Source organism: Anolis carolinensis, chromosome 4 (assembly GCF_035594765.1).
Source record: "Anolis carolinensis isolate JA03-04 chromosome 4, rAnoCar3.1.pri, whole genome shotgun sequence".
NCBI classification, from domain to species: Eukaryota; Metazoa; Chordata; class Lepidosauria; order Squamata; family Dactyloidae; genus Anolis; species Anolis carolinensis.
The window spans coordinates 26628305-26642773 of NC_085844.1; the positions used below are offsets into that span (position 1 = coordinate 26628305).

Consider the following 14469-nt stretch of genomic DNA (forward strand, 5'->3'; position numbering starts at 1 on the left):
TATATAAAACCTAAAGCTACAGTACATATCATATGTAAAAATAAAAATATTGACTTTAGTTTTCATTGCCACACTATACAGTATCACAGATATATCATATCTGTGTATCCTATTTGCTGTTATAAACATGTGGTGCAAAGTAGTGAATTGTATTGTAAACATGCAATAAACATGCAGTAGAAAGCTGTACTTATTTAATAACAGATAAATAGTTAATGGCTGTGCAACTGTGGATTATTTGTATGTCCCCTGTCCCCAGTGACTAGTCATGTGCACTTTATCTTCACACATATACTTACTACAGCAAAACCAGACAATGTTCCCATAGCGCTACTAAACTGTGAATGACACCCCACCCCATAATTGCACCTCAACAAACCAACAACAAAACAATTTGAACATAAAATTGCAAAACCCAAGTTATCTAAGAAAAAAAAAGGTTCTAACCACTTTATCCTCCTGGAGAGCATATCCATGAAAGCAAGTAAGAAAGAACAGGAAAAGACAAAAGAGAAAAGGAAAGTTACTTCTATTCTGGAAACAAATATACACATACACATAGTGGTATCTGTTAGTATATAGAATGCAAAAAACTATATAAAATAAAATTGCAATAGATTTATGAGCCTATAAGAAATGAACATGGCAGCTTCCAAGACAAATACCTAATATCACAGTCCTGCAGAAAAAATGCTGTGGAATACAAAACAACAGAACAATGTAGACACCATTCTATTTTATGACTGAAAGCTCAAGTCAACTGAAATAAAAAATTAAAGAACACAATATTAAGTGTCAGTGAACCACACAAAGAAATCAAAGTTATCTAAACGAACAATGGTGAAAAGTTATGCATAAACCATACCTATAGGGTTTAAAATTACATAGTGGCTTGGTTTAAGTATAATACTAATAATGAGCATGTTTCTCTCCTACCTCTTCTCATCCAGTATTTCCACGAGATGTTGATCAAATCTGTTTTTCTTTTTAACTAACAACCATTTGCCATTTCTTCTAAACTTGGATGAAGCCTGACTTGGAGATCACCATTGGAAATTGAGACAAAACAGTTCTTAAACTAATATATATAATAACACTAAGTACAATTTGTCCTGATTTAATTTTTTTAAAAATAGATTAAATCTATCTAAGAATGGAGACACATCATGGGACAGGACAGATCAAGAGTTTAAAGTTTGTGTACATAATACTAATGCCTATAATTCAGTATTAAACATAAATGCAAAGATCTCTTAACTGACACATAACACTATAGTTAACCAACCTATAGTTTGTTGGTATGTCTGAACCTAACCATACATATCTCTCTTATTTACATATGAAAATACGCAGCCCAACAAATATTTTATGATCTAAGGCAGAGATTAGCAACTTTTTCAGGTCCAAGGGCCATTTCTCATCAACTAAAATTGCAAAAGCATTTGCAAAACCAAAGTTTTTCCATCTCTTATTTATTTCAAAAGAAAAATAAACACAAAATAGGGATGCTTCCAAGTTACATGCTTCCTACCCACATATAACGTAACATAAAATTGCATGTCATCCCTAAACTGGTCACAACTAGTTAATAATAATCTAGTCTATGAACATTATTACATCAGCCTGTTGTTTCAGTACAATCCTGGTTGCTCCTATCTGTCTTTGCCCTTCACAGCATATGTGTGCTATGTTTTCCCCTCTTTTTCCTTCTCCTCCTGTTTTGTCATGAAGTCAGTTTTGGCATTCTCATGAGATCTTCCTCTTCATCGCAATATCAGTGCCGTAGTGGAAGGACGTTTTTACACAAGAGTGACAGATGAACAATGATAACTGATTTCTTTGATAGGCTTTTCCCATCAATGAAAAGAGACAATTCACATAAAGATAACAGGACTTCCTGGTATAAGTTAGTTTTAAATCAAATTATGGTTTGCAAACATATTTTGTCCACTTTGGAATCAATGGGAAATTCTATATAGGGTACCAGGCCAATGTCATTAATAATCTCTATAGATGCTTCACTTTCTAAATCTTGTAAACTTCAAGTTTACAAAAAGACACAGATAAACAGAAACTATTTCAATCAGTGGATTCATATTTCATTCCTTTGCCTGATTTCCTGATCTACACTACTTCTCTATAACTACTTCTTGATAAATGTGTTTTATAGATTTTATTTGTTAATTCATTTGATGTGCTAATCTGCTGTTGCTAAGCTGAAATTGTTGGCCAGATTCTTTGCTTTAACTGAGCTTAAAGAAAAAGAAAGACTGCCAGTCATCTAGCTTAAAATAAGTATCATTTTACCATACGAAATAGATCACAATGTGTATGCTGTTTATTTTGAATTGAATTTTGTGGTTAATAAATTACTTTTGGACCCCTGATGGCACAGTGGGTTAAACTGCTAAGCTGCTGAACTTGCTGATCGAAAGGTTGGTGGTTCAAATCCAGGGAGCGGGATAAGCACCCACTGTTAGCCCCAGCTTCTGCTAACCTACCAGTTCAAAAACATGCAAATGTGAGGTCAATAGGTACCGCTCCGGGAAGAAGGTAACAGCGCTCCATGCAGTCATGCTGGCCACATGACTTTGGAGGCATCTATGGGCAATGGCTTAAAAATGGAGATGAGCACCAACCCCCAGAGTCAGACGACTAGACTTAACATCAGGGGAAAACCTTTACCTTTACCTTAAATGACTGTTATTTAAGATAAATTTATTTTGGAGCAGATTTTGAATTATCTGGGTGGGAAATTAATTGGGAATAATGGGCAAATTGATTAAATTCATTTGGATCATCAGAGGCATAATGCACATTAATTGTAAAATGATTTTGGGGTGATTTGGATAAAAAGTTAATTGGCTTACTTTCTGTAAAATGTGAATTCAATTAATTATTTTCAATTTACATACATGTATATAAATTAGCATGTGTAGATTTTATGCAGTCAGCAATATATTCACCTAGATGTAAAATTTCTTAGGAAAGGTAGATATGTCTACAGTGCTCCATGTCTTACTATTTGATTAGACTACTATAACATGTTCTATGTTTGATAGCCACTGAACAGTATTTGGAATCTCTAGCTAGTGCAAAATGTAGTGACTAAATTAATGCTTTACATCCACTTTAAAAATATACATCAACAGTCTTGCACCTGCACTGGATACCATTTCCCCCAAAACTCACTTCATAGGACTCTCATTGTGTTACGAAGTCTTACATGACCTGGGGGGCATATATCTGAAATGTCAACAGGTGTTATAACAGCCTTCCCAAACACTGAGATCACATGCAGAGGCTCCACTGTGTGTCTCACTAATTCAAGAACTAGGTTGGTGATTACATGAGCAAGGGCTTTCTTTGTAGCAGCACACAGCTATGGAACTCTCTCCCTGGGGAAGTCAGACTGCTTATATTCATGTTGAGTTTCAAGGAGGTGATAAAACTGTATTACTTTGTAGGGTTTTTAAAAGTGGTTTACAAGTTGTTTAAAGTTTGTTTTTTAATTGCAATACATGTTATTTTACATCATTGGGAAGCACTGATGGCATGGAACTGATCAATCAATCTATAAATGAATGAATCATTTTAATGTGCTATGCTGTATGATTTTCTTCATATAACCACCCCTTCCCTTCCCTGATATTTCTGATCTGCCTCTATTATGTACAAAAGAACTGTCAACCATGCACAAGAAACAAGCACTGGCAGACTAAATGGGACTTATGGTCCAGGACAATAGGATTCACAGTGCTCAGTAAGTACAAAAAAATGGCTTAATATTATGAGAAAACTAAATAGTAAGAAGAATGGCAGGAAAAGACCTCAGGAGAAAGAAGACTAGAGTCAAAAAAGGCATTAACATTTGCTACTGAAGAGTTTTTTAATGAACAGGAGGGTTCTGCACACAGCAGCTTGAAAGACAAATAGCAACAACATGTACATTTTTAAAAGGAAAGTCAGAGATGGTCTAATTCTTCTCCTTCCACAATTTTCACAACATGTTCTTGCTTTTGTAAGGGAAAAGGCATAAAGAATCCCAATCATAAGATTCATACGTATCTTTGACATAAATGCAGTTTGAGTTCAATATTTCAGGCCAGTAAGAAGAAAAACACTTTTTTTTCTATTGAGGTGCTTAATTCAAAACTGCAGATAAGTCCACGAAGGTTACCAGCCTAGGGAAAATGTAGTAATAGGATTTTCTACACATAGGGAATAAAACGTACATGTGTATATACTTAAATATCAGTATATAGAGATATAGCAGATATATAATGTTTAAGTCTATACACTTATGCCCTTAAACATATTGGGTGAAGTAGATACCCTGTCATTTCCAGATTTAACAGACAGGGACTGGGACTAATTCTTCTTTTATTCCTTTAAAATTAGGCCAAAAACATTTTATGGTGACCTTTCATACCTTTAGTCACAGATATGCAGATTGAAATCTAAAGAGTATTCATTACAAACATGTATCTTACCTTGTTTGAGCGTAAAGACACTCTTCCTCCACAACGTGCACAGAATTTAGTTTGGCAATATGAACAATTATGGCCACAGCCGTCGGCAAATTTTGTTTTGTGACAGATGCCACAGGTTGGAGCATCACCCTTTTGCTCCTGTTGGTGCTGTGATTCTTCACCCATCTTTTTCACTTGTTCTTTATACATTTCAAACTGCTGATGTAATTTCCTGCAGAAGAAAACACGAAAAGATTTATAATACTGTAGTCAAGTAAGAATAAGAAGATAGGACTGCCATCTGTTTAAATCAGGCATGGGCAAACTTGGGCCGTCCAGGTGTTTTGGACTTCCAACTCCCACAATTCCTAACAGCTGATAGGCTGTTAGGAATTGTGGGAGTTGAATTAATAAAACACCCAGACGGCCCAAGTGTGTCCATGCCTGGTTTAAATTATAATGTAAATACAGTAGTTAATAATTTTATTAATCATCATTTTAGGTGTTTGTACTGTTTCTTTGTAGGACTTAGGAAGAAACTGTTTCCTTCCAGCAGTCTAAATTAAACTGGGCTTGCATCTATACTCTAAAAGTAATGCTGTCTAATTCCACTTTAACTGCCATGGCTCAATGCTTTGGAATCCTGGGATCTGTACTTTGGTGAGGCACCAGTACTCTTTGGCAATGAAGGCTAAAGACCTTGTACAACTTCAACTCCCATGACACTGGGCAATGGAAGTTTAAGTGGCATCAAACTGAATTAATTCTATAGTGTAGATGCACCCTCTGTGTAGTTGCCTGTACAACTCTTTGACATTGGGATGCAATAATGCCAGTGTGGAGACCAAAGTTCGACTCTGCTCAGGCCTGGAAACCTACTGGGTGGCCTTCAGCAAGTCACTCTCTCTCATCCTCAGAAGGAGTCAAATGCAAACCTTCTCTGAACAAATCTTTAAAAAAAAAACCTTACATAATAGGTACAAAATCAGCATTCAACCTTATATAATAGGAGCAAATAAAAACACCTTTATAAAGCTTTAAGTTTAAGTTAAGTAGCTAGCTGGTGATACAGAATATCACATAGATATAAGTTACATATTAACGAGAAAGTACATTTTTAACACCTAAGTAGTTACTTGAAGAGGGCACAAGAGTTAGAGAGATAGCTAGACAAGACTTTCAGGTAAACCAACAATAGCAGGGACCCAATCTCCACTTTGTTTGAGAGAACAGTACAGTAAGCTCAACAACTGAAAGCGTGGTTGAGTTTGCGGATTATCTGTATCCTTTCCTGTATTCCCTAAACATAGCAGGAATCATGTCAAGTTTAAAAGGAGGAAACCAGAGAGAGCATTTCCCCCAAAAATTGTATTGATAAAAAGACAGTTTAAAAAAAAGTCAAAAAGGATAAAATCTTGATGATTAATCTATTTTAAACTACATTATAGAGGATCAACAAAAACAAAAAGCACAGGAGGGATAATAAAACACAAAGTCTTTGGGCCCTTCCAGACAGGCCCAATGTCCCAGGATCTGATCCCAGGTTTTCTGCTTTGAACTGGATTATGTGTCAGATAATCTGGGATAAACAGAAAACCAGGGATCAGATCCTGGGATATAGAGTCTGTCTGGAAGGACCCCAAGAGGTCACCTGCATGGCTAATGAGAGGTGAGAAGGAAGCTATCAGAGTTTTAAATGTTTTATCACAGATTGGAAAGCATGGACAATTCAAAAAAGGCCCATTTCCACAAAGAAAACGCAAACATAAATTTAGAGGTACAAAAGGGGATTTTGAGGAACTCATGCCTCTTCTACACAGCTATATAAAATCCAGATTATCTGTTTTGAACTGGATTATATGGCAGAGTATACTCATATAATCCAGTTTAAAGCAGATCATCTGAATTTAACATGGCAGTGTAGATGGGGCCAGAGGCTATTGCTATTTGGACATATCACTCCTTTAAAAAGACAATAAAACTGGGGAAAGGCAGAAGAAAATGAGAAAGACTATGTGACAGATGGCTTGATTCAGTAAAAGATTACATGGCGCTGAGTTTGAAAGGCCTGAACAAAGCGATTAGTAATAATATCTTCTGGAGACCTCTCATTCTTATGCATGTACATGCCTTCAAGTCACCTGTCGATTAACAGAAAATCCCAGAATTTCATAATGCAGTGATTACAAGTAAAAATCTAAAGAGAGCAAGCATGGAGGGCCCAAGTTTGCCCAGGCCTGGTATAGATGCACCCAAAGAAAAGAGTTGTCGAATAAAGGCAACATAATGAGTTGACAAGCAAAAGACCTCACTGGAAAATTATAAACAAATAAATCACTGGTTCCAGATCGTTTCCAATTGTAAATGTATATACAGTAGAGTCTCACTTATCCAACATTCTGGATTATCCAACACATTTTTGTAGTCAATGTTTTCAATATATCGTGATATTTTGGTGCTAAATTCGTAAATACAGTAATTACTACATAGCATTAATGTGTAATGAACTACTTTTTCTGTCAAATTTGTTGTATAACATGATGTTTTGGTGCTTAATTTGTAAAATCATAATCTATTTTGATGTTTAATAGGCTTTTTCTTAATCTCTCCGTATTATCCAACATATTCACTTATCCAACGTTCTGCCGGCCCGTTTATGTTGGATAAGTGAGACTCTACTGTACTCTCTATCCCACCTACAACACAGTTTAAAACAACACACAGTACCTAAAAGACAATCCTTATTTAAAAGGTTTTACAATTATTTACAATTATTTATTTAAAATTATTTACAGTTATTTACAATTAAATAACTAAGATTGTGCTACTAAAAACAGCACTGTGGAGTCCCTCTAGGCTTAGTTTTGCTTCCTGTGCTGCTTTAACATGGAAAGTCTATGAGAGGTAACTCTGATTTTTGGGGTTTGGTGTCACCAGTATGCTGATGACATCCGCTGTCGTCTCTCCTTCCCACCTAATTCACGCACTTTGTTTCTGTACTAAACCAGTGTCAATAATGGACTGAATGAGAGTGAACAAACTGAAATTTAATCCAGACAAGACAGAGGTGCATCTCAGCTAGCCATAAACTAGATCAAGGTATATGGATTCAGCCTGTGTTGGAGAATATTTTGAGAATATACTTTGATTCAGATGTGAGTCTGGATGCTCATGTTTTGGTGGCCATGAGTATGTCTATACAATGAAAACTAGGGCACCAGAGGCTCCTATTCTTGAAGATCCTGTCAAATTTGGCCATGGTGATGAATGCTTAAATTATATACTCCATGTATACAGTTTATATTTAATTCTTTTTTAATGTTTGTATATTATTCGATTTTAAATTGTATTGAAATGCTTTTAATGTAAGCTGCTTTGAATCTCATTGTGGAGAGGAAAAGCAGTGTATTATTATTACTATTATTATTATTATTATTATTATTAATAATAATAATAATAATAATAAATGGAGCTGCCTTTGACAACTGTTTGGAAACTTCAGCAATTCCAAAATGCTGTAAGCTCTGAAACTCCCTTTCTCAGGAGGTCTGGCTGGCCTCCTTCCTGCTATCTCTCCATCAGCAGGCAAAGCCTTTTTATTTAGGGAAGCATTTGGTTTTTAATATGTTGAACAGGTAAAATATTTAACACAGTGGTGTTATGTTTCTATTTTATTATGTGATACCTGTAGTTTCAAATTAAATGGCTTTTATTTTGTGATTTTAACCTGCATTTTCAAAATGGAAATCTGATTTAATTGTGTTTTAATTGTATTAATAGGCCCCTTCTACACTGACATATAATCCAGATTATCAAAGTAGATAATCCACATTATCTGCTTTGAACTGGATTATTTTAGTCTATATAATCCAGTTCAAAGCAGATAATCTGGATTTTATATGGCAGTGTAGATGGGGCTTAAGACACTTGATATAGAGATGTATTTTCTGATATTTTGGAGGAAATCACTTTTATTATCCAGGCACATTTAGACCAAATCAAAAGAGAGGTTTCCCATTAAAAGGACTAGTTCTTTAATTATCAGAATCCATGTTTCTAAGGTTTTCCACTACCCCATGTCACTTTTTCTTATCAAGCCGTATCCCTCTCTTAACTATTCTTTTACATCCATCTTAAATTATGAGTCCTTCGGGACAGAGCTCAACTTCAGAACACTACTGTATAGAGTTGCTATGCAGGATAATTTAAAAAACTGGTTTATTTCTCCTTGTTTCTATAAATGCTGCCATTGCGGTGTTATATGCTTTCAGGCCATTTCTGGTTTATAGCAACCCTAAAGTGACCCTATAGTGGGATATTCATGCCAAGATTTGATCAGCGTGGATTTGCCTTTGCCTTCCTCTGAGCCTGAGGAGTATGATTCTCTATCGTACCAAATTACCAAGGCCTTTTCTACACTGCCATATAATCCAGATTATCAAAGCAGATAATCCACATCATCTGCTTTGAACTGGATTATATGAGTCTACACTGCCATATAATCTAGTTCAAAGCAGATAACCTGGAATTTATATGGCAGTGTAGAACGGGCCCCAGTGGATTTCCATGGCTGAGAAGAGATTCAAATCCAGGTCTCCAGAGTCATCATCCAATACTCAAACCATTGCTCCATATTGGCTTTATGAATATTGCCATAAACATCATTAAAGAAGAACATAGGTTACGAGTACCTTTGGTATATGTTTGTAACCAGTTCAGTTAATATATCATCTTCAAACTTTATTTGTCCCCACTGATATGGAAGCATTTTTCATCAATTTGCAAAAAGCAGTTGAGAGAATATGCTTTTCTTAAAGTAGTTGTGTACTTCAAAATCACACCTTTTGTATCTGAATTCTTTTTCAGCATACTTTCAGTGAATAATACTTCTAATTTACTTTATGCAGTACTGAACCATTAAGGGGGCACAATCTTTCAAAGATGGTCGTATAAAATTAATAAAAACAAACATAGTTAAATTAATGATGTCTATAATTCCAGGTAATATGAGATCATGTACAATTGACAGCACCCATCTTTTTGAAGCCGCTCAAAGAATTTGCTACTACTGGGGAGATATTACCTGTACTAGTAATTGCAGAATTAACTTTCTGTAAGACTTCATCTCACGTGACGAAAATAAACAAGTGCCAAATAATAGATCAGTCTACCTTAACTCAGAAATATAACACCCCTGGACATTACAGTATCAGGATTAGAACGAGTTCATTCCACATCATTTACAACATTCATGAGAGTGTTCAATTATTAAGTAACTTGTATCCTTTTACTGCTGCAACAGTATTGTTCTTACTTGCTGGCCTTCCTTTTTAATGAATAGAAGATAAGCATGGACAATACTGGGTGTGCCAGTCTAGTCAGGGATCAGGAGTGTTTACCACTCCATCGTCTAATCTTACACTGTTGAGGACTGTGTATGTGTGACAGCAGAAAAAATATATAAGGCCTCCAGTTAGCTATACATCATGCTTTAGTCACCGATGGTCTCTGTATGCATTGGTAATAATGCAGCAGTGTTTCTATTAAAAGTCTTAAGTTCAAAAAATGGACAAATGAGAAACAAGCACACATAAAAAGGCATATTAGATTATAGAAAGAAAATATTCTATACACAGCAAGCCAGCCTGTCACATTGCATAGAGAGGTGGGAAGGAAATATAAGCATAGATACAAATAAATGTCTCCATCTGCTATACACTATCCACATTGAAACAGCAACTCTCATAAACACACAAGCCACATTCAAACATTTACCAAGTCTTCATACAGTGTGGTAAAAGTTTCATCTCCTGAGCTCTAGCAAACGCATAACCTTATGTATGATAAATGCCCAATTGACATAATCTTACTTTTCCTTTTTTCCAAAGGGAATATTTATATAAACAACATCTGTCCATTCATGGAGTGTCCATACTAGATATGGAATTGTATGAATTGTACAGAGAAGGGGAAAGCTATTCCACTCACAAAGGCTGTTGTTGGCCCAGTAAATATTTGATGAATTGACATATACATACAATGCAGCCTGCACAGTACTCACTGATTGGGAGGAACATGGCAATAGTGAGTCATCAGAAGCATAACATTACAACTAAGGGATCTATCTTCCTATAAAATTATGGTGTTACATTAACATAATTTTAGGGCAATATTGTGTTTAGTTGCTGAAAAAATAGAAATCTTTGCCAGAATAGCTGCACTATGCTTCTACTACCATTGGCTACACAAACCCAACTCAAAGGCATAGGGGAGATATGGGAGGAGGGTTACTATTCCGTTTTTCTGGCTTTATTACTGCAACTGGGTCGGGCTTTAGCACAGCTGATTAATCACCAGCTGCAGTAAATCTTACCAATCGAAAGCTTGGCAGTTTGAAGCCCGGGTCAGGGGTGGGCGCCCAACCTTCAGCACAGCTCACTGCCTACCTAAGGAGGTCAAAAACAACTGCGAGTAGATAAATTAGGCACCGCTTAAGTGGGGAGGTATTTTATGTCACCATAAAAGAAAATACCAGAAATGCTGGTGATCAAAAGAAAGAAGGAAGTCTGTGATCTGGGCTTTTCGACATGAAGGATGAAGCAACAGCACCCCCCTTTGGCCAGAATCAAGTACAACCTCCCAGATGCAGAATGATGGGAAAATGCCTGTATAGATTTATACCTGTATCTGTTGTCTGTCCTGTCTGTATAACGACATTGAATGTTTGCCACGTATGTGTTCTGTGATCCACCCTGAGTCCCCTTTGGGGTGAGAAGTACGGAATATAAATGCTGTAAATAAATAAATAAACCGGATAGGGCCCAGAAGCTCAAGCCTCTAACCCAGCCATTAATTGGCCCATGTGAGCACACCCTAGTGCCTTCAAGCTAGGTTTGTAAGGGAAAAGGGTCTGGCACGGAAGTCATTTTTCAAGTATTGAAAGAGAATATATAACACCATGATGGAGACTGTCATATCACCAGATGGATTCAGGCTTTCATTAACAGTTTATAAATTATTTATTTATTTTTAATAAAATTATGAAAGAGGGTATAAGTGCTCCATAAAGAGTGGAGTCAGGAAATAAGGGGAGGATGACATTGTACAGATTTTCTACCTTAACTCTGATATTTTTGAAAGTCCTACTCCATGTGTTACTGTTATCAGAGATCCATCTAGAATGGACTACTGCAATGCACTCTAAGTGGTGCTGTCTTTGAAAATGGCTCGGAAACTGCAATTGGTACATAGATCAGCAGCCAGATTGCTAACTGGGACTGGCTATAGGGAACATACTATGCCCCTATTGAAACAGCTCCACTGGCTTCTGCCAAGTTTCCAGACCCAATTCAAAGTGCAGGTTATTACCTACAAAGCCCTATAAGGTTCAGGTCCAACTTATCTTTGCAACCGCATTTCCCCCTATGAACCGGCGTGGGCTCTTTTCTGCCAGGGAGGCTCTTTTCTCGGTACCGCCTCAGTCTCAAGTGTGGTTGGTGGGGACGAGAGAGAGGGTCTTCTCAGTGGTGGCCCCCTGGCTTTGGAACGCCCTCCCCAGGGAACTCAGGCAAGCCCCTACACTACAGCACTTTAGAAACGAAATAAAAACGTTGTTTTAGCAGGCTTTTCACACTGTTTAGAAAATTGGCAAGCTAACTGCCACTATAATAGCACCTTACATAGTTTTAAGGTAATACAGGTGAGATGCTGAACCATTGTATGGATCATTTAATTATGGCTACGACCATATTTTACTATTTCTATTTAATTGAGGTTGCTTTTATTAATTTTATATGTTGGTTTTATTTACTGCATTTTGAGTGATATACTGTTATATTATATTGTATATGTCATGGCAGTATTGTGTGTCATTTTGTAAGTCGCCCCGAGTCCCTATGGGAGATAGAGGTGGGGTGATTATTATTATTATTATTATTATTAAAGGATGATGATGATTATTATTACTAGTAGTAGTAGTAGTAGTAGTAGTTGATTTCTGAAGAAAAGACCTATTTAGCACTCAAACTTTGGAATTACCTCAAGTTTACCAAGCAATTTTATTACTATTTTTTAGATGCTCACCCAAATCCATTCTGTATTTTCAGGCTTTCAATGGAACTCAATTGTTTTTGTAGTGTTTTTTTTTTTAACATAAAACAGAAAGTATTCTAAATTGCCTTAACTCTTATGTTTGTTCCTATCTGCCCTTGTAGTTCAGTATTCTTCCCGTTTTTCCGGACAGATTAGCAACCTTGAAGTTCTATTAAAGGGGTGATTAGAGGTAGAAATCTTTTTTAAAAAAACCAAACAGACTAAGAATATAGCAAAGTCATTTGAGGACTGTAATATTTATAACAAATTAATTCCTTCATGCAGACCAGAATTTTAGAATCTGATCAGTGAAGCACAAATCAGTCTACCTCAGGACTCACACAAGGCAGGCAGTGCAAAGTGGGTATCTTGCTGTATTCAAGAAAGACATACAGAATAAAAATGCCTCAACTAAGCTTTGTCTGAATCCAGATGCTTATTTCTAAGAGTACCCTACATATTGAAACAACATTACTATAGAAAAGGAAATTCACCTGCAATTCTAAAGATAATTGGTTGTCGTTTTGAGTCTTCAAGTCATTCCAACTTATGAGAATGCTAAGGTAAACCTTTCAGGAGGTTTTTTGGCAAGAGTCATTCAGAGAAGGTTCACCATTGCCTTTCTTAGTCTGAGAGATAGGTTTCTAAAATCCAGTACTGTACTATGTTGCTCGTTTTTTTTTTTTTTTAATAGAAGGCACAATTCCAGCAGGTGGAGCTTCTACATTGTTAGTAAAGATACTGCAGTCATATCACACATCCATAACCCCAATCTTAAAGATATTTAACAAGATTAAAGTCCAAAGGTGGCTTACAAGTGGGCAAATCAGAACTTGGATATAACACATTACAAGTACAGCATGATACCTATAAGCTGGGACCGGCAGCTACAGTTTCAATCATCCACATCCAACAAAAAACATCTCTAAACATTTTATAGATCCTCCAATGCAATACTATGGTGTGTTTCCACTGGAAGTTGGTCACAGAATCACATTAGAGGACCTATAGATGCAAGAGAGGTGTTCTCTCTAGCATTCAGTGCAATTCTATGGGATGCTTCTACTGGAAGTCATTCATTTCAATAGAGTTTACTATTATCCACAGTTTAGCATTTCTACAGCAAGTCCAGGAATGTGTCCCCGTGCATATGGGGTTTGTAAAATAATTATATATCTCACTATACAGAAGTCAATGGATGTATGTAGGAGAAGTACACAAATAATTTTTCTTTGGTCCAGGCACTTCATTAAAGAAAAATTATTTGTCATCAAAAGTTGAAGTAATACAAATAAATACCTTCATATTTTTAAACAAAATAATAGGGTTTTTGGTAAATCATAATGCTTATTCAGAAGTTCCACTATTCATTCAGAAATGTTTCTTTCTTATTATTAGTATCCCACCTTTCTTCCAGTATGTTCACTGCTATTTTTCACCTTCCTTTTTTCTTCATAGTAATAATTCTGTGAGGCAGGTTACCTGAGTGACTGGACTGTCCGTGAAATCCAGAAGTGTAGTAAGCAGTGACACCGCTGGGCTTGTGCTCAAAATATGTAGATTAGGCCTAGGAGTCATTACAGAGGGAGGATACTAGTCGGGACACATTTTTGGCAAAGTGAGCCAAGATAAGGTAGTCACATTTCATTATATTACAATGAACCAGAGCACAAAAATTGTTTACATTTGGTTTGAACTCTGACCTTTCAATATAACTTTGGGATATTGCTCCGCATATTAACGTACAAGCATTTTTCAGTTGCAAGTCTGGTCTCATGATTCTTCTGCACATATCTATAAGATTAGTTTCCTTTCTTTAACGTACGCTGAAGTACATAGTATAAAAGTTACATTTATTAAAATGTTTCCTATTTGTACTTTCTTTTCGTTGCAACAGTTTCCAAAA

General features: G+C 36.1%; 1 protein-coding gene across 17 annotated transcripts in view; it reads right to left on the reverse strand.

Moving 5' to 3' along the window:
* Positions 1–14469, reverse strand: part of rims2 (regulating synaptic membrane exocytosis 2) — a 434045-nt gene that overhangs the window by 367830 nt on the left and 51746 nt on the right. For 14 of the 17 annotated variants that reach the window (XM_062980098.1, XM_062980109.1, XM_062980104.1 and 11 more), the window contains exons 4-5: positions 4494–4704; positions 448–459 (exon numbers count right to left, since the gene is read on the reverse strand). In XM_062980098.1, the coding sequence (XP_062836168.1) occupies positions 448–459; positions 4494–4704 (223 nt within the window). The remainder of the gene's footprint in view (positions 1–447; positions 460–4493; positions 4705–14469) is intronic. The other 3 variants (XM_062980111.1, XM_062980113.1, XM_062980114.1) reach the window with 1 other exon arrangement.